At 59.8% G+C, this 19,846-nt stretch overlaps 2 protein-coding genes across 2 annotated transcripts; both read left to right on the top strand.

Moving 5' to 3' along the window:
- Positions 1 to 483: 483 nt before the first annotated feature.
- LOC126652243 (multifunctional procollagen lysine hydroxylase and glycosyltransferase LH3-like) lies at positions 484 to 15,910 on the top strand (the record flags this gene model as incomplete). The annotated part of the gene is made up of 8 exons (XM_050338915.1): positions 484 to 609; positions 2,317 to 2,458; positions 3,236 to 3,349; positions 6,562 to 6,639; positions 9,746 to 9,847; positions 11,078 to 11,194; positions 13,761 to 13,910; positions 15,699 to 15,910. Coding segments are annotated over 8 exons (985 nt in total), but the record flags the coding sequence as incomplete, so codon positions are not given.
- Positions 15,911 to 16,297: 387 nt separating this feature from the next.
- Positions 16,298 to 17,765, top strand: LOC126652244 (cleavage and polyadenylation specificity factor subunit 6-like). Its single transcript, XM_050338916.1, has 2 exons — positions 16,298 to 16,501; positions 16,846 to 17,765. The coding sequence occupies exons 1-2, from the start codon at positions 16,405 to 16,407 to the stop codon at positions 17,682 to 17,684; spliced, it is 936 nt and encodes a 311-aa protein (XP_050194873.1). The 5' UTR covers positions 16,298 to 16,404; the 3' UTR covers positions 17,685 to 17,765.
- The last annotated feature ends 2,081 nt before the right edge of the window (positions 17,766 to 19,846 follow it).

The following is a 19,846-nucleotide window of genomic DNA, read 5'->3' as shown; positions in this document are numbered from 1 at the left end:
GCAGGTCCTGGCCCCGCTCCTGACCCACCCAGTGCAGCTCTGGTTGAATTTTTGGGGGCCCTGAGCCCTCCAGACCCCCTGAGCCCCCCAAACTCCCTTCTAGCCCCCCAAAACCCTTCTCTACTCCCCCAAAACCCCCTGACCCCCCAAAATCCTCTGACCCCTCCTTGCTCTCCCCAGGCAGGTGCTGGTCCCCTCCTGTCCCACCCAGGCCAGCTTCTGGTTGAATTTTTGGGGTCCCTGAGCCCCCAAAAACCCCTCTGAGCCCCCCAAAGACCCCCCAAAACTTTCTGCCTCCCAGGCAGGTGCTGGCCCCGCTCCTGTCCTGGCCGGGCAGCTCTGGTCGAATTTTTGGGGGTCCCTGAGCCTCCAAAGACCCCCCTGAGCCCCCCAAAACCCCTGACCCCCAAAACCCCCTCTTACCCCCCCAAAATCCCCCCTGATCCCCCAAAAATCCTCTGACCCCCTCTTTGCCCCCCCCAGGCAGGTCCTGGCCCCGCTCCTGTCCCGGCCAGGCCAGCTCTGGTCCAATTTTTGGGGGGCTCTGAGCCCCGACGGTTTCTACGCCCGAGCCCCCGACTACGTGGACGTCGTCACCGGGAGGAGACGGTGAGGGGGACACGCCCACCTTGGGGGGACACGCCCACCTTGGGGACACACCCACCTTGGGGGGACACGCCCACCCTGCAGGGGACACACCTACCTGGGGACACACCCACCCGGGGGGACACACCCACCTGGGGACATGCCCACCTTGGACACACCCACTTTGGGGGGACACGCCCATTTTGACCACGCCCACCTTGGGGGGACAGGCCCAAAAGGGACACGCCCACCTTGGGGACATGCCCATTTTTTACACACCCATTGGGGGATGCCCCCATCTTGGGGGGACACACCCATTTTTGGACACACCCACCTTGGGGACACACTCATTTGGGACACACCCATTTTGGACACGCCCACCTGAGGACACACCCAATAGGGACACACCCAGCTGGGGCACACCCACCCTGCAGGGGACACACCCACATGGGGGGACACGCCCATCTTGGGGGGATACACCCAATAGGGACACACCCACCTTGGGTAGGCACACCCACCGGGGGGACACGCCCACTGGTGGGACACACCCAGCTGGGGACACGCCCACCTTAGGGACACGCCCATTTGGACACACCCATTTTGGACACACCCACCTGGGGACACACCCATCTGGGGACACGCCCACCTGGGGACACACCCATCTGGGGACACGCCCACCTGGGGACACACCCATCTGGGAGACACCCATTTTGGACAAACCCACCTGGGGACATGCCCACCCAAAGGACACGCCCACCTGGGGGGACATGTCCATTTGGGCCACACCCGTTTTGGACACACCCACCTGGGGACATGCCCACCTTGGGGACACGCCCATTTTTGACACGCCCACCAGGGACACACCCATTTTGGACCTGCCCACGTGGGCCACACCCACCTGGGCCACGCCCAACATGGCCACACCCACCTTGGCCACACCCCCTGGGAGGTTCTGGCCCCGCCCATGGGTGGGAGATGGGGGGTGGGGGGGTCCCTCCTGGGTGTGCTCGAGGTGGGTGTGGCTCGCTGTGGGCGTGTCCCTGTGGGTGGTGGGCGTGGTCTGGGGTGGTTTAGAGTGGGCGGGGCTTGCTGTGGGTGCTGGGTGGGGTCAGGGTGGGCGTGGCTCACCGTGTGCGCGTCCCTGTGGGTGGTGGGCGTGGTCTGGGTGGTTTGGAGTGGGCGGTGCTTGCTGTGGGTCTGGGTGGGCCTGTGGGGCTTAGGGTGGGCGGGGCTTGCTGGGGTGCTGGGTGTGGTCAAGGTGGGCGTGGCTCACCATGGGCGTGGCCTTGTGGGTGGTGGGCGTGGTCTGGGGTGGTTTCGAGTGGGCGGGGCTTGCTGGGGTGCTGAATGGGGTGGGTGGGGCTTGGGGTGGGCGGGCTTGCTGTGGGTGCTGGGTGGGGTCGAGGTGGGCGGGGCCTGCGGTGGGCGTGTCCCTGTGGGTGGTGGGTGGTCTGGGTGGTTTAGAGGGGTGGGCTTGCTAAAGCGGTGGGGTGGGTGGGGCTTGGGGTGGCGGGGCTTGCGGGTGCTGGGTGGGTCTGGGTGGTGGGGCTCGCTGTGGCGTGGCCTTGTGGGTGGTGGGCGTGGTCTGGGTGGTTTGGAGGGCGGGGCTTGCTGGGGTGCTGGGTGGGGTGGGCGGGGCTTGGGGTGGGCGGGGCTTGCTGTGGGTGCTGGGTGGGTCAGGGTGGGCGTGGCTCGCTGTGGGCGTGTCCCTGACGTGGTGGGCGTGTCCAGGGGGGTGTGGAACGTGCCCTACGTCAGCCACGCCTACCTGGTGGGCGGGGCCGCCCTGCGGGGACCGCTGGGGGAGGGGCCAATCTTCGACCACGCCCACCTGGACCCCGACATGGCCTTTTGTGCCCGAGCACGAGAGGAGGTGAGACCCCCCTGGGGACCCCAAAAACACCCCAAATACCCCTGAAAATACCCCAAAGACCCCCAAAAACCACCCCAAAAACCCCCCAAATACCCCTGAAAATACCCCAAAGACCCCAAAACCACCCTGGGGGGTGTCCCATGAATATTTTGGGGTCCTGGGGGGGTGTCCTGGGGTTATTTTGGGGTCTCACCGGGGTTATTTTGGGGTTCTGGGGGGGTGTCCCATGAATATTTTGGGGTCCTGGGAGGTGTCCCAGGGGTATTTTGGGGTTTTGGGTTTATTTTGGGGTCCTGGGGCGTGTCCTGGGGTTATTTTGGGGTCCTGGGGTTATTTTGGGGTTCTGGGGGGTGTCCCATGAATATTTTGGGGTTTCTGGGGGGTGTCCCATGAATATTTTGGGGTCCTGGGGGGTGTCCTGGGGTTATTTTGGGGTTTCTGGGGGGGTGTCCCATGAATATTTTGGGGTTCTGGGGGTATTTTGGGGTCCTGGGGGGATGTCCTGGGGTTATTTTGGGGTCCTGGGGGGTGTCCCATGACTATTTTGGGTTCTGGGGTTATTTTGGGGTCCTGGGGGTGTCCCATGACTATTTTGGGGTCCTGGGGTTATTTTGGGGTCCTGGGGGTATTTTGGGGTTTCTGGGGGGTGTCCCATGACTATTTTGGGGTCCTGGGGTTATTTTGGGTTTATTTTGGGATCCTGGGGGGTGTTCTGGGGTTATTTTGGGGTCCTGGGGTGTCCCATGACTATTTTGGGGTCTCCCCCCTTCCCCCCAGGGGCTGTTCCTGCACGTGACCAACCGGGAGCACTTCGGGCACCTCGTGGTGACCAACGGGTTCAACGCGTCCCGGCGGCACCCCGAGCTCTGGGAGCGGCCCCGCAACCCCTGGGTACCAGTGCACACCAGTATAGACCAGTACAGACCAGTATAGAGCAGTATAGACCAGTATAGAGCTGTATGAATCAGTACAGACCAGTACAGAGCAGTCCAGAGCCCCCCCCAGCCCCTGCACCCCGAGCTCTGGGAGCGGCCCCGCAACCCCTGGGTACCAGTATAGACCAGTATAAACCAGTATAGACCAGTATAAACCAGTATAGACCAGTATAGATCTGTATAAACCAGTACAGACCAGTACAGACCAATCCAGAGCCCCCCAGCCCCTGCACCCCGAGCTCTGGGAGCGGCCCCGCAACCCCTGGGTACCAGTGCAGACCAGTACAGACCAGTACAGACCAGTACAGACCAGTATAGAGCAGTATGGATCTGTATAAACCAGTACAGACAAGTACAGACCACTACAAACCAGTACAGATCAGTACAGAGCCTCCCCCAGTCCCTGCACCCCGAGCTCTGGGAGCGACCCCGCAACCTCTGGGTACCAGTACACACCAGTATAAACCAGTACAGACCAGTATAGAGCAGTATAGATCGGTATAGATCTGTATAAACCAGTACAGACCAGTACAGACCAGTCCAGAGACGCCCCCAGCCCCTGCACCCCGAGCTCTGGGAGCGGCCCCGCAACCCCTGGGTACCAGTGCACACCAGTACAGACCAGTACAGACCAGTATAGACCAGTACAGACCAGTAGAGACCACTACAAACCAGTACAGACCAGTCCAGAGTCCCCCCCAGCCCCTGCACCCCGAGCTCTGGGAGCGGCCCCGCAACCCCTGGGTACCAGTGCACACCAGTATAGACCAGTATAGACCAGTATAGATTCCTATAAACCAGTACAGACCAGTACAGACCAGTATAGACCAGTACAGACCAGTCCAGAGCCCCCCCCAGCCCCTGCACCCCGAGCTCTGGGAGCGGCCCCGCAACCCCTGGGTACCAGTGCAGACCAGTATAGACCAGTACAGACCAGTACAGACCAGTACAGACCAGTAGAGACCACTACAAACCAGTACAGACCAGTCCAGAGCCCCCCCCAGTCCCTGCACCCCGAGCTCTGGGAGCGGCCCCGCAACCCCTGGGTACCAGTGCAGACCAGTATAGACCAGCATAGATTCCTATAAACCAGTACAGACCAGTACAGACCAGTACAGACCAGTATAGACCAGTACAGACCAGTGCAGACCAGTACAGACCAGTATAGACCAGTATAGACCAGTACAGACCAGTCCAGAGCCCCCCCCAGCCCCTGCACCCCGAGCTCTGGGAGCGGCCCCGCAACCCCTGGGTACCAGTACAGACCAGTATAGACCAGTACAGGCCAGTACAGACCAGTACAGACCAGTACAGACCAGTGCAGACCAATATAGACCAGTATAGACCAGTCCAGAGCCCCCCCCAGTCCCTGCACCCCGAGCTCTGGGAGCGACCCCACAACCCCTGGGTACCAGTACAGACCAGTACAGACCAGTACAGACCAGTACAGACCCCCCTCATCCCTCCCAGTTTCTCCCAGTGCTCCCCCAGTCCCTCCCAGACCCTCCCAGTCCTTCCCTGTTCCATCCCAGTCTCTCCCAGTGCCTCTCAGTTCTCTCCCAGTTCCCTCCCAGTCACTCCCAGTTCTCTCCCAGTTTCCCCCAGTCTTCTCCAGTTCCTCCCAGTGCCCCCCAGTCCTTCCCAGTCTCTTCCAGTGCTCCCATTAACCCCCCTCCAGTTTCCCCCAGTCCCTCCCACTTCCATCCCAGTCCTTCCCATTCCTTCCCCAGTCCCTTCCAGTTTCCTCCCAGTTCCCCCCAGTCCCTCCCAGTTCCATCCCAGTCCCTCCCAGTGCCCCCCATTCCCCTCCCAGTCCCTTCCAGTTCCATCCCACTCCCTCCCAGTCCCCCCCAGTGCCCCCTATTCCTCCCAGTCCTTCCCAGTTCATCCCCAGTCCCTCCCCAGTCCCCCCAATCCCTCCCAGTCCCTCCCAGTCCCCCCAGTGCCCCCATTCCCTCCCAGTGCTCCCCACTTCCCTCCCAGTGCCTCCCATTCCCCTCCCAGGCCCCCCATCTCCCCTCCCAGTCCTTCCCAGTTCCATCTCAGTCCCCCGTCCCTCCCAGTTCCATCTCAGTCCCTCCCAGTTCCATCCCAGTCCCCCAGTGCCCCCATTCCCTCCCAGTCCCTCTCCCAGTGCCCCCCATTCTCTCCCAGTCCTTCCCAGTTCCATCCCAGTCCTTCCCAGTTCCACCCCAGTCCCTCCCAGTTCCATCGCAGTCCCCCCAGTGCCCCCCATTCCCCTCCCAGTCCCTCCCAGTGCCCCCTATTCCCCTCCCAGTCCCTCCCAGTTCCATCTCAGTCCTTCCCAGTCCCTCCCAGTCCCCCCAGTGCCCCCATTCCCCTCCCAGTCCCTCCCAGTTCCATCCCAGTCCCCCAGTGCCCCCTATTCCCTCCCAGGCCCTCCCAGTTCCATCCCAGTCCCTCCCAGTGCTCCCCCATTCCCCCCCAGTCCTTCCCAGTTCATCCTCCAGTCCTCCCCAGTCCCCCTAATCCCTCCCAGTCCCTCCCAGTCCCCCCAGTGTCCCCTATTCCCCTCCCAGTCCCTCCCAGTCCCCCAGTGCCCCCATTCCTCCCAGTCCTTCCCAGTCCATCCCAGTCCCCCAGTGCCCCCTATTCCCCTTCCCAGTCCCTCCCAGTGCCCCCTATTCCCCTTCCCAGTCCCTCCCAGTGCCCCCCATTCCTCCCAGTCCCTTCCAGTTCCATCCCACTCCTCCCAGTCCCCCCCAGTGCCCCCTATTCCCCTCCCAGGCCCTCCCAGTTCCATCCCAGTCCTCTCCCAGTGCCCCCATTCCCCCCAGTCCTTCCCAGTTCATCCCAGTCCCTCCCAGTCCCCCCAATCTCCTCCCAGTCCCTCCCAGTCCCCTCAGTGTCCCCCTATTCCACTCCCAGTCCTCCCAGTGCCCCCCAGTGTCCCCTATTCCCTCCCAGTCCCCCCAGTGCCCCCTATTCCCTCCCAGTCCCTCCCAGTGCCCCCCCATTCCCTCCCAGTCCTTCCCAGTTCCTCCCAGTCCCTCCCAGTGCCCCCTATTCCCCTTCCCAGTCCCTCCCAGTTCCATCCCAGTCCCTCCCAGTGCCCCCCATTCCCCTCCCAGTCCTTCCCAGTTCATCCCAGTCCCTCCCCAGTCCCCCCCAGTGCTCCCAGTGCTCCCAGTAAGGGCTGTTTCGCAGGACTGGGCCCATCAGTACGTGCACCCCAATTACAGCCGAGTGCTGGACCAGGAACCCCCCCCGGAGCTGCTCCAGGAGGTACCGGCACCCCAAAAACCCCAAATCACCCCAAATCACCCCAAAATTACCTCAAATCACCCAAATCATCCCAAAATCACCCCAAAATCACCCAAATCACCCCAAAATCACCCAAAATCACCCCAAAATCACCCCAAAATCACCCAAATCACCCCAAAATCACCCCAAATCACCCCAAAACTACCCCAAATCAACCAAATCACCCCAAAATTACCCCAAATCAACCAAATCACCCCAAATCACCCCAAAATTACCCCAAAATTACCCCCAAAACCCCCAAATCCCCCCAAAATCACCCCAAAATTACCCCAAAATTACCCCAAATCACCCTAAAATCATCCCAAAATCACCCCAAAATCATCCCAAAATCACCTCAAATCAACCAAATCACCTCAAAATTACCCCAAATCACCTCAAAATTAATCCAAAATCCCCAAATCACCCCAAAATTACCCAAAATCACCCCAAAATTACCCCCAGATCACCCAAAATCATCCCAAAATTAACTCAAATCACCCCAAAATCACCCTAAAATCATCCCAAAATTACCCCAAATCACCCCAAAATCACCCAAAATCACCTCAAAGCAACCAAGTCACCCCCAAATTACCCCAAAACCCCCCAAACCCCCCAAATCACCCCAGAATCACCTCAAATCACCCCAAAATCACCTCAACCCCCCTAAAATCACCCCAAAAATTACCTCAAATCAACCAAATCACCCCCAAATCACCCCCAAATCATCTGAAACTGCCCCAAAACCACCCAAATCACCCCAAAATTACCCTAAAATCACCCCAAACTGCCCCAAAACCTCCCAAATCACCCCAAAATCATCTGAAATCACCCCAAACTGCCCCAAAACCTCCCAAATCACCCCAAAATCATCTGAAATCACCCCAAACTGCCCCAAAACCTCCCAAATCACCCCAAAATCATCTGAAATCACCCCAAAATCACCTCAAATCACCCCCAAATTACCCCAAAACCCCCAAATCACCTCAAATCAACCAAATCACCCCCAAATCACCCAAATTCCTCCCTTATGGTGGTTTTTGGGGTCCCTGAGTGGTTTTGGGGGTTTTTGGGGGGTCCCTGAGGTGTTTTTGGGGGGTCCCTGAGGTGATTTCGGGGTCCCTGAGGTGTTTTTGGGGTTTTTGGAGGTGTGTTTGGGGTTTTTGGGATCCCTGAGGTGTTTTTGGGGGGTCTCCTGTGGATTTTGGGGGTCCCTGAGGTGATTTCGGGGTCCCTGAGGTGTTTTTGGGGTTTTTGGGGGTGCCTGGGATGTTTTTTGGGGTCCCTGAGGTGTTTTCGGGGTCTCTGAGGTGTTTTGGGGGTTTCTGGGGGTGCCTGGGATGTTTTTTGGGGTCCCTGAGGGGTTTTTGGGGGGTCCCTGAGGGGTTTCTGGGGGTGCCTGGGATGTTTTTTTGGGTCCCTGAGGTATTTTTGGTGTTTTTTGGGGTGCCTGGGATGTTTTTTGGGGGTCCCTGAGGTGGTTTCGGGGTCCCTGAGGTGTTTTTTGGAGGTGCCTGGGATGTTTTTGAAGGGTCCCTGAGGTGTTTTTGGGGGTCCCTGGGGTGTTTTTTGGGGGGTTCCCTGTGGATTTTCGGGGTCCCTGAAGGGTTTTTGGGGATGTCCCCCAGGTGTTTTTGGGGGGTCCCTGAGGGGTTTTTTGGGGTCCTTGAGCTGTTTTTGGGGTCTCCTGTGGATTTTGGGGGGTCCCTGAGTTGTTTTTGGGGTCCCCGAGGTGTTTTTGGGGGTGCCTGGGATGTTTTTGGAGGGTCCCTGAGGTGATTTCGGGGTCCTTGAGGTGTTTTTGGGTGGTCCCTGAGGTGTTTTTGGGGGGTCCCTGAGGGGTTTTTGGGGGTGCCTGGGATGTTTTTTGGGGTCCCTGAAGAGTTTTGGGTGTCCTTGAGCTGTTTTTGGGGGTCTCCTGTGGATTTTGGGGGTCTCTGAGGGTTTTTGGGGTCCCTGAGGGGTTTTTGGGGTTTTGGGGGGTCTTTGAGCTGTTTTTGGGGGTCTCCTGTGGATTGTGGAGGTCCCTGAGGGGTTTTTGGGGTTTTGGGGGGTGCCTGGGTTGTTTTTGGGGGTCCCTGAGGGGTTTTTGGGGGTCCCTGAGGGGTTTTTGGGGTTTTGGGGGTGCCTGGGTTGTTTTTTGGGGGTCTCTTGTGGATTTTGGGGGTCCCTGAGATGTTTTTGGGGTCCCTGAGGTGTTTTTGGGGGTCCCTGAGGTGTTTTTGGGGTCCCTGAGGTGTTTCTGGGGTTTTTGGGGGTGCCTGGGATATTTTTAGGGGTCCCTGAGGTGACTTCGGGGTCCCTGAGAGGTTTTTGGTGTCCCTGAGGTGTTTTTGGGGTTTTTGGGGGTGCCTGGGTTGTTTTTTGGGGGTCTCTGAGGTGTTTTTGGGGTCCCTGAGCTGTTTTTTGGGATCCCTGAGATGTTTTTGGGGTTTTTGGGGGTGCCTGGGTTGTTTTTTGGGGGGGTCCCTGAGGTGATTTCGGGGTCCCTGAGGTGTTTTTGGGGGTGCCTGGGTTGTTTTTGGGGGGTCCCTGAGGTGATTTCGGGGTCCCTGAGGTGTTTTCGGGGGTGTCTGGGATGTTTTTGGGGGGTCTCCTGTGGATTTTCGGGGTCCCTGAGCTGTTTTCGGGGTCCCTGAGTTGTTTTCGGGGTCCCTGAGGTGTTTTTGGGGTCCCTGAGGTGTTTTTGGTGTTTTTTGGGGGTGCCTGGGATGTTTTTAGGGGTCCCTGAGGTGACTTCGGGGTCCCTGAGAGGTTTTTGGGGTCCCTGAGGTGTTTTTGGGGGGTCCCTGAGGTGTTTTTGGGGGTCCCTGAGGGGTTCTTGGGGTCCCTGAGCTGTTTTTGGGGGTTTTTGGGGGTCCCCGAGGTGTTTTTGGGGTCCCCGAGGTGATTTCGGGGTCCCTGAGGTGATTTTGGGGTCCCTGAGGTGTGTTTGGGGGGTCTCCTGTGGATTTTGGGGTCCCTGAGGTGTTTTTGGGGGGTCCCTGAGGTGTTTTTGGGGTCCCTGAGGTGTTTTTGGGGGTGCCTGGGATGTTTTTCGGGGTCCCCGAGGTGATTTTGGGGTCCCTGAGGTGTGTTTGGGTCCCCCCAGCCGTGTCCCGACGTGTTCCAGTTCCCGCTCTTCTCGGAGCAGTTGGGGCGGGACCTGCGTGAGGAGGCGGAGCTTCGGGGAGGGTGGGCGGAGCATCACCAGGTGGGCGGAGCTTCGGGGAGGGTGGGCGGAGCATCACCAGGTGGGCGGAGCTTCGGGGAGGGTGGGCGGGGCTTGGAGGAGGGGGCGGGCATCACCAGGTGGGTGGAGCTTCGGGGAGGGTGGGCGGAGCATCACCAGGTGGGTGGAGCTTTGGGAGGGTGGGCGGAGCTTCGGGATGGTGGGCGGAGCATCACCAGGTGGGCGGAGCTCGGGGAGGGTGGCGGGGCTTGGAGGAGGGGGTGGAGCATCACCAGGTGGGTGGAGCTTTTTGGAGGTGGGCGGAGCATCACCAGGTGGGTGGAGCTTTGGGGAGGTTGGGTGGATCCATCACCAGGTGGGCGGGGCTTCAGGGAGGGTGGGCGGGGCCAGCATGGTTTTGGGGAGGGGGAAAAGGACCGAAAAAAAATGGGATTCAGGACCCCAAAAAATGGGGTTCAGGTGTCCCCAGGTGTCCCCAGGTGTATGTGAGGTGTCCCCAGGTGTGTCCCAGGTCTATCTCAGCTGTCCCAGGTGTGTCCCAGCTGTCCCGGGTGTCCCCAGCTGTCCCCAGGTGTCCCCAGGTGTCCCCAGGTATCCCCAGGTGTCCCCAGCTGTCCCCAGGTGTGTCCCCAGGTGTGTCCCCAGGTGTTCCAGGTGTGTCCCAGGTGTGTCCCCAGGTGTCCCCAGGTGTCCCCAGCTGTCCCAGGTGTGTCCCAGGTGTGTCCCCAGGTGTTCCAGGTGTGTCCCAGGTGTGTCCCCAGGTGTCCCCATGTCCCCAGCTGTCCCCAGGTGTGTCCCAGGTGTGTCCCAGGTGTGTCCCCAGGTGTCCCCATGTCCCCAGGTGTCCCAGGTGTCCCCAGGTGTCCCCAGGTATCCCAGGTGTCCCCAGCTGTCCCCAGGTGTCCCAGCTGTCCCCAGGTATCCCCAGGTATCCCCAGGTGTATGTGAGGTGTCCCCAGCTGTCCCCAGGTGTGTCCCAGGTGTGTCCCAGGTGTGCCCCAGGTGTCCCCAGGTGTCCCCAGCTGTGTCCCCAGGTGTGTCCCCAGGTGTATGTGAGGTGTCCCCAGGTATATGTAAGGTGTCCCCAGGTGTCCCCAGCTGTCCCCAGGTGTATGTGAGGTGTCTCAGGTGTGTTAAGGTGTCCCAGGTGTCCCCAGGTGTCCCCTGTGTGTTCCAGGAGTGGTCCCCAGGTGTCCCCAGGTATATGTAAGGTATCCCCAGGTGTCCCCAGGTGTCCCCCGTGTGTTCCAGGAGTGGTCCCAAGCCCTGCCCCTGTCCCTGCTGGATCTCGACGTTGTTTTCGGGGGGGCCCTTCGGGATCTGCTGCCCCCCCTGGCCCGGCGGCTCTTCCCGGGGTACCGCCCCAAGGTGGGCGTGGCGTCACAAGGGGGCGGGGCTTGGGGTGGGTGGGGTTCATGATGGGCGGGGCTTTCACACTGGGGGTGTGGCTTGGGCTGGGTGGGGCTTGTAGGGGAAGGGGGTGTAAATGGGGCTCATAAAGGGGCGGGGCTTAATGTGGGTGTGGCTCTGGGTGAGTGTGACTTCACATTGGGGGGCGTGGCTGGGGTGGGCGGGGCTCGGAATGGGCAGGGCTTTTCAAACTGGGGGCGTGGCTTAGGGTGGGTGGGGCTTGTAGGGAAAGGGGGTGTGAAAGGGGGTGTAAAAGGGGCTCATAAAGGGCGGGGCTACCTGAGGGGGTGGAGTTTGAGATGGGAGTGGCTTCACATTGGGGAGTGGCTTGGGGTGGGCGGGGCTCAGGATGGGTGGGGCTTTCACACTGGGGCGTGGCTTAGGGTGGGCTGGGCTTAATGGGAAAGGGGGTGTAAATGGGGCTCATAAAGGGCGGGACTACACGAGGGTGGGGTTTGAGGTGGGTGTGGCTTCACATTGGGGCGTGGCTTGGGTGGGCGGGGCTCAGGGTGGGTGTGGCTTCACATTGGGGGCGTGGCTTGGGTGGGCGTGGCTTAATGGGGAAGGGGTGTGTAAATGGGGCTCATAAAGGGCGGGGCTTGATGTGGGTGTGGCTCGGGGTGGGTGTGGCTTCACTCGGGGCGTGGCTGGGGTGGGAGGGGCTCAGGATGGGCGGGGCTTTCACACTGGGGGCGTGGTTTGGGTGGGCGTGGCTCGATGGGGAAGGGGGATGTGTAAATGGGATTCATAAAGGGCGGGGCTGTCCAGGGGGCGTGGTTTGGTGTGGGCGGGGCTCAGAGTGGGTATGGCTTTACATTGGAGGGGTGGCTTGGGGTGGGCGGGGCTCAGGGTGGGTGTGGCTTTTACATTGGGGCGTGGCTTGGGGTGGGCTTGACTCAGGGAGGGTGTGACTTCACATTGGGGGCGTGGCTTGGGGTGGGTGGGGCTTGTAGAGAAAGGAGGTGTGTAAAAGGGGCTCATAAAGGGGCAGGGCTACCCGAGGGGCGGGGCTTGAGATGGGTGTGGCTCAGGGTGGGTGTGGCTTCACATTGGGGGCGTGGCTTGAGCTGGGTGGGGCTTGTAGGAAAAGGGTGTGTAAATGGGGCTCATAAAGGGCGGGGCTGCCCTAGGGGCAGGGCTTGTGTGGGCGGGGCTTCAAATTGGGGGCGTGGCTTGGGGTGGGCGTGGCTCGATGTGAAAGGGGGTGTAAATGAGGCTCATAAAGGGGTGGGGCTGTCCAGGGGTGGGGCTTGAGGTGGGTGTGGCTTCACATTGGGGGCGTGGCTTGGTGTGGGTGGGGCTTGTAGGGAAAGGGGGGTGTAAATGGGGCTCATAAAGGGGCGGGGCTAAGGGTGGGTGTGGCTCTGGGTGGGTGTGACTTCACATTGGGGGCGTGGCTGGGGTGGGAGGGGCTCAGGATGGGCAGGGCTTTTCAAACTGGGGGCGTGGCTTGGGTGGGCGTGGCTCAATGGGGAAGAGGGGGTGTAAATGGGGCTCGTAAAGGGGCGGGGCTTGATGTGGGTGTGGCTCGGGGTGGGTGTGGCTTCACATTGGGGGCGTGGCTTGTGGGTGGGGCTCGATAGGAAAAGGGGTGTGTAAATGGGGCTCATAAAGGGCGGGGCTACCCGAGGGGCAGGGCTTGAGATGGGCGGGGCTTAATGGGGAAGAGGGGTGTAAATTAAAGGGGCGGGGCTCAGGGTGGGCGTGGCTTGGGGTGGGTGGGGCTTCACACTCTGTAGGGGCTTGGGGTGGGCGTGGCCTGATGGGAGTGTAAATGGGGCTCATAGGGGGTGGAGCTACCCAAGAGGGGCGGGGCTTGGGAGGTGTCAATTATGTGGGTGTGGCCTGCATGGTGGGTGGGGCTTTTAAGGGGTGTGGCTTGTAAGGGGTGGGGTTGGGGAGGGTGGGACTTAAAGGGTGGGTGGAGCTTTCTGATGTGGGTGTGGCTTTGGAAAGGGGTGTGGTCTTGGGGTGGGAGCTTAAGGGGTGGGTGGAGCTTTGTTGTGGGTGTGGCTTTGGAAAGGGGTGTGGTCTTTGTGGTGGGTGGGGCTTAAAAGGTGGGTGGAGCTTCTGGGGTGGGTGTGGCTTGGGAAAGGGGTGTGGTCTTTGTGGTGGGCGGGGCTTGGTGGGAGGGGATAAGGGGTGGGGTCTGATAAAAGGGGGCGTGGTCAGGGCAAGGGGTGTGGTGGGAGTAAATGGGCGTGGCCACCAGAAGGGCTCTGGAGAGGGCGTGGCCAATAAGTGGATGGGGCTTTTAAAGGGGCGTGGCCAAGTGATGATGTAGCTGAGTGGGCGTGGCCTGTCAGGAGCAGATTTAGGGCGTGGCCAAGCCCTGTGGTGGGCGTGGCTTAAAACAGTGGGCGTGGCTTAACAGAAGAGGGTGGGGCTTGGAGTGGGTGGAGCTTAAATGAGTGGGCGGGGCTTGGTGGGTGGGTGTGGTTTGGTGGGTGGGGCTCCTTTGGGGCGTGTCCTCCCTGCAAGCCCCTCCTCCTCCAAGCCCCGCCCCTTTTCCCCCTCCCCCCAGGGCCGGACCGTGCTGAGCTCGGTGGTTCGTTACGACCCCGCCCACTCTGACCACGCCCACTCTGGCCACGCCCACTCTGACCACGCCCCCCAGGCCAAGCCCCGCCCCTCGGCCACCATCAGCCTCAGCGTCAGCCTCAGCCACGCCCAGGTACCCACTGGGAGCACTGGGAGGGACTGGGAGGGCACTGGGAGGGCCGCGGGTCTCTACTGGTCTGTACTGGTCTATACTGGTTCTAACTGGTCTAGAGCGGTTTAGAGTGCTTCTGACTGGTTCCTACTGGTTCTAACTGGTCCCTGTCACCCCCAGGGCGGTGGATGGTACTGGAGGTGTGTTTCTGATCCATACTGGTTCTAACTGGTCTATACTGGCTCTAACTGGTCTATAGCGGTTCTAACTGTCTTTAACTGGTCTATACTGGTTCTAACTGGTCTAGAGTGGTTTAGAGTGCTTCTAACTGGTCCTGACTGGTCCCTACTGGTTCTAACTGGTCCCTGTACACTGCAGGGCGGGGGTGGTACTGGGGGTGTGTTACTGGTCCATACTGGTTCTAACTGGTCTATACTGGTTCTAAGTGGTTTATAGCGGTTTATACTGGTTCTGACTGGTCCCTACTGGTTCTAACTGGTCCCTGTACACTGCAGGGCGGGGGTGGCACTGGGGGTGTGTTACTGGTCCATACTGGTTCTAACTGGTCTGTACTGGTTCTAACTGGTTCTAACTGGTCTATATTGGTTCTAACTTGTCCCTGTCCCCCCCCAGGGCCTGGGTGGTGGCACTGGGGGTGTGTTACTGGTTCATACTGGTTTTAACTGGCCCATACTGATCCATATTGGTTCTAACTGGCCTATACTGGTTTATAGTGGTTTATATTGGTCTATACTGGCTCTAACTGGTTCTAACTGGTTTATAGCTGTTCTAACTGGTCTATACTGGTCTATACTGGTTCTAACTGGTTCTAACTGGTGTGTGTCCCCCCCAGGGCGGGGGGTGGCACTGGGGGTGTGTTACTGGTCCATACTGGTTCATACTGGCCTATAGGGGTTTATAGTGGTTCTAACTGGTTTATACTGGTTCTAACTGGTTTATAGTGGTTCTAACTGCTCTATACTGGTTTATACTGGTCTGTGCTGGTTTATACTGGTTCTAACTGGGGTGTGTGTGTCCCCAGGGTAGGGGGTGGCACTGGGGGGGTGTTAGTGGTCCATACTGGTCTATACTGGTTTATACTGGTCTGTGCTAGTCTATACTGGTTCATACCGGACTATAGTGGTTTATAGTGGTTCTAACTGGTGTGTGTTCCCCCAGGGCGGGGGGTGGCACTGGGGGGGCTGTTACTAATCCATACTGGTTCATACTGGTTTATGTTGGTTCTGATTGCTCTGTATTGGTTTATACTGGTTTATACTGGTTTATACTGGTCCATACTGGTTCTAACTGGTTCCTGTCCCCCCCCAGGGCGGGGGGTGGCACTGGGGGTGTGTTACTGGTTCTAACTGGCCCATACTGATCCATCCTGGTTCTAACTGGCCTATAGTGGTTCATACTGGTCTATACTTGTTTATAGTGGTTCTAACTGGTCTATACTGGTTCATACTGGTTCTAACTGGTTCTAACTGGTTCTAACTGGTTCTAACTGGTGTGTCCCCCAGGGCGGGGGGTGGCACTGGGGGTGTGTTAGTGGTCCATACTGGTTCATAATGGTTTATACGGGTTCTAACTGGTTTATAGTGGTTCTAACTGGTTCTAACTGGTTTATACTGGTTCTAACTGGTGTGTGTGTCCCCCCAGGGCGGGGGGTGGCACTGGGGGTGTGTTAGTGGTCCATACTGGTTCAGACTGGCCTATACTGGTTTATAGTGGTTCTAACTGCTCTCTACTGGTTTATAGCGGTTTATACTGGTTTGTACTGGTTCTAACTGGTTCCTGTCCCCCCAGGGCGGGGGGTGGCACTTCCCCCGTTACCAGTGCGGGGTCCCCGCGCCCCCCCCGGGGTGGGCTCTGCTGCACCCCGGGCGCCTCACCCACCTGGCCCGGGGGGTGCCCCCCGCCCGCGCCCCCCGCCACGGCCTCGAGGTGCTGCTGGACCCCTGAGGGGACCCCAAATCGGGGAGGGGGACCCCGAAAATCGGGGAGGGGGACCCCAAAAATGGAGAGGGGGACCCCAAAAATGGGGAGGGGGACCCCGAAAATGGGGAGAGGGACCCCAAATCTGGGGGGGACCACCAGGACATTGGAGACCCCCTCAAGTTTGGGGCATCAGAGACCCCCCCAATGGACTCGAGGTGCTCCTGGACCCCTGAGGGGACCCCAAATGGGGAGGGGGACCCCGAAAATGGAGAGGGGGACCCAAAAATGGGGGGGACCCCCATGGACATCAGAGACCCACCCAAATTTGGGGTATCAGAGACCCCCCCCCAATGGACTCGAGGTGCTGCTGGACCCCTGAGGGGACCCCAGACCGGGGAGGGGGACCCCAAAAATGGAGAGGGGGACCCCAAAAATGGGGGGGACCCCCAAATCTGGGACCCCATGGACATCAGAGACCCCCCCAGATTTGGGGTATCAGAGACCCCCCCCCAATGGACTCGAGGTGCTGCTGGACCCCTGAGGGGACCCCAAATCGGGGAGGGGGACCCCGAAAATGGGGAGGGACCCCAAATCTGGGACCCCCAGGACATCGGAGCATCAGAGACCCCCCCAAATTTGGGGTATCAGAGACCCCCCCCAATGGACTCGAGGTGCTCATGGACCCCTGAGGGGACCCCCAAATTGGGGAGGGGGACCCCAAAATGGAGAGGGGACCCCAAAATGGAGGACCCCAAACTGAGAGACCCCCAAGACTTCAAGGACCCCCAAATTTGGGGTATCAGAGACCCCCCCCCAATGGACTCCAAGTGCTGCTGGACCCCTGAGGGGACCCCAAATCGGGGAGGGGGACCCCGAAATGGAGATGGGGACCCCCAAAATGGGGGGGGACCCCAAAAATGGGGGGGGGACCCCCAGGACGTCACTGAAGACCCCTCAAGACTTCAAGGACCCCCAAATTTGGGGTATCAGAGACCCCCCCCCCAATGGACTCGAGGTGCTGCTGGACCCCTGAGGGGACCCCAAATTGGGGAGGGGGACCCCGAAAATGGGGAGGGGGACCCTAAAAATGGAGAGGGGGACCCCAAAAATGGAGAGGGGGACCCCCATGGACATCGGAGACCCCCCCAAATTTGGGGTATCAGAGACCCCCCCCAATGGACTCGAGGTGCTGCTGGACCCCTAAAATGGGAGAGACCCCCCCAAAAAAAATGGGGGGGACCCCAAAATCTGGGACCCCCCAGGACATCATTGGGGACCCCCCCCCAAGGATTTTGGGGACCCCCCCAAGACTTCGGGGACCCCCCAGGACTTCAAGGACCCCTCCAGGATTTTGGGGACCCCCCCCCAAGGATTTTGGGGACCCCCCAGGACTTCAAGGATGCTCCAGGATTTTGGGGACCCCCCCTGGATTTTGGGGACCCCTCCAGGATTTTGGGGACCCCCCCAGGATTTTGGGGACCCCCCCAAGGATTTTGGGGACCCCCCCCCCCGAACTTCAAGGACCTCTCCAGGATTTTGGGGATACCCCTGCATTTTGGGGACCCCCCCAAGGATTTTGGGGACCTCCCCTGGGAGTTTGGAGACCCCCCAGGACTTCAAGTACCCCCCCCGGATTTTGGGGACCCCCCCAGGACTTCAAAGACCCCTCCAGGACTTTGGAGACCCCCCCAGGATTTTGGGGACCCCCCAGGACTTGGAGACCCCCCAGGACTTCAAGGACCCCCCCAAGGATTTTGGGGACCCCCAAGACTTTGGGGACCCCCCAGGACTTCAAGGATCCCTCCAGGATTTTGGGGACCCCCCCCAACGATTTTGGGGACCCCCCCTCTTTAGTGGGGGGAGGGGGGACCCCAAAATGAGGGGGGGGGAGGGGCAGAACCAAAACTGAGGGGTCTTTGAGGACCCCGATGACGTCACGGGGGATCCCCGGGGGAGGGGTGGGGGACCTCCTTTCCTCCCCCTCGGGATTCACAAGCAATAAATTTTGGGAGCTCCCTCCCCCCGAAGGTGGTGACGTCATTAATTCGTGTCCTTTTGTCGATGACGTCATTCGGTGTGACGTCACGCCCCGCCCCCTCCTCGCTGATGGGTGGGGGAGGGGATCCCGCCTTCCCCTCCCCCCAAATTTCCCCTTTTTGCCCCAAATTTCCTCATTTTTTCCTCCAAATTTCCCTTTTTGCCCCCAAAATTCCTCTTTTCCCCCCAAAATTTCCACTTTTCATCCCGAATTTCCTCATTTTTCCTCAATTTCCTCTTTCCCCCCCAAATTTCCTCCCATTCCCCTCCCCAAATCCCTTCCTTTTCCCCCCAAACTTCCTACTTTTTTCTTTTTCCCCAAATCCTCCCTTTCTTCACCCCAAATTCCCTCATTTTTTTTCCCCCAAAAAATTCCCCTTTTCCCGTTTTTTATTTTTTTTATTTTTTTGGGGTTTTTTTTGTGGGTTTCTTTGCTGGGTGGGCGTGGCTTTTTGCTGGGTGGGCGTGGTCTTTGTTGGGTGGGCGTGGCCTTTACTGGGTGGGCGTGACCTTTGCTTGGTGGGCGTGGCTTATCCAAGCGCGCCTTTTCCGGTGGGCGTGGCTTTCCCTACGCCTTTATCCGAGTGGGCGTGGCTTTTTGCTGAGTGGGCGTGGCTTTACCTCGGTGGGCGTGGCTTTATTTTGGTGGGCGTGGCCTCCCCTCCCCCTCCTCTCTCCTGGTTCTCTCCTTTTCCTCCACGACCCCCCCCTTTTTTTTTGCCTTTAAGCCCCTCCCCCCCCGCTTTTTCCGCCACCCCTCCCCTCCCTCATCCCGACCACCTTCCTCAAGCCCCCTAGACCCCTCAGACCCCCAAACCTCCCAGACCCCCAAATGCAGGTGTCGATCGCCTGCACCGAGCAGAAGCCTGCGGGGCCGCAGCGACGGGGGGAGGGCGGCGGCGGGGGGAGGGGCGGCAGGAGGGGGAGGGGCGGCAGGGGTGGGGGAGGGGGACGGGTGGGGGAGGGGGAGGCAAAGGGGGCTCCCAAAACACTCCAGGGAAAGGAGGAGGAGGTGGGGGAGGGGCAGGAGGGGGTGGGGAGGGGCGGCGGCGGCTCCACCACCGAGAAGGGCGATCCTCCTCCCGCCCCTTCCCCACCCATCCCCGGGAGCGACCCCTGGCATGAAGTATCGGTATGGGGGGAGGAGGGAGGAGGGGAGGGGGGAAATTGGGGCCTTTTGGGGTCCCCGAGTCCCTTTTGGGGGTTTGGTCCCTTTTGGGGGTCCCTGATTCCTCTGGGGGGTAAATTGGGTCATTTGGGGGGGTTTTAGTCCCTTTGGGGGTTGGTTCCTTTTGGGGGGGTTTTTGGTCCCTTTTGGGGGTCCCTGAGCCCTTTTGGGGGGGGTTTGGTCCCTTTTGGGGAGTTTTTAGTCCCTTTTGGGGGTCCCTGATTCCCCTGGGGTGTAAATTGGGTCACTTGGGGGTCCCTCAGTCCCTTTGGGGTCCCTGAGTCCTTTGGGGGTTTGGTCCCTTTGGGGGTTTTGGTCCCTTTTGAGGGATTTTGGTTCCTTTTGGGGTCCCTGATTCCCCTGGAGGTAAATTGGTTCAATTGGGGGGTTTAGTCCCTTTTGGGGGATTTGGTCCCTTTGGGGGTTTTGGTCCCTTTGGGGGTCCCTGAGTCCCCGGGGTGTAAATTGGGTCACTTGGGGGTCCCTGAGCCCTTTGGGGGTTTTGGTCCCTTTGGGGGTCCCTGATTCCCCTGGGGGGTAAATTGGGTTATTTGGGGGTTTTGGTCCCTTTGGGGTCCCTGAGTCCCTGGGGGTGTAAATTGGGTCACTTGGGGGGTCCCCGAGCCCTTTTGGGGGGGTTTGGTCCCTTTTGGGGGGGTTTGGTCCCTTTTGGGGGTCCCTGATTCCCCTGGAGGGTAAATTGGGTCATTTGGGGGGTTTGGTCCCTTTTGGGGGGTTTTTGGTCCCTTTTAGGGAGTTTTGGTCCCTTTGGGGGGTTTGGTCCCATTTGGGGGGGTTTTGGTCCTTTTTG

This window comes from Myiozetetes cayanensis, unplaced genomic scaffold (assembly GCF_022539395.1).
Source record: "Myiozetetes cayanensis isolate MyiCay16 unplaced genomic scaffold, myiCay2020 scf715, whole genome shotgun sequence".
Classification (NCBI taxonomy): domain Eukaryota; kingdom Metazoa; phylum Chordata; class Aves; order Passeriformes; family Tyrannidae; genus Myiozetetes; species Myiozetetes cayanensis.
Note: the sequence above shows the minus strand (reverse complement) of the source record. Positions and strands in the feature narration are given on the sequence as shown.

What these genes read in the sequence shown, in the direction of transcription:
- LOC126652244 (XM_050338916.1), top strand. Translation starts at nt 16,405, where the DNA reads ATGGGGAGGGACCCCAAATCTGGGACCCCCAGGACATCGGAGCATCAG. An exon ending in CCCCCCCCAATGGACTCGAG is followed by an intron (nt 16,502 to 16,845) that starts GTGCTCATGGAC and finishes AATGGACTCGAG; the next exon opens with GTGCTGCTGGACCCCTGAGG.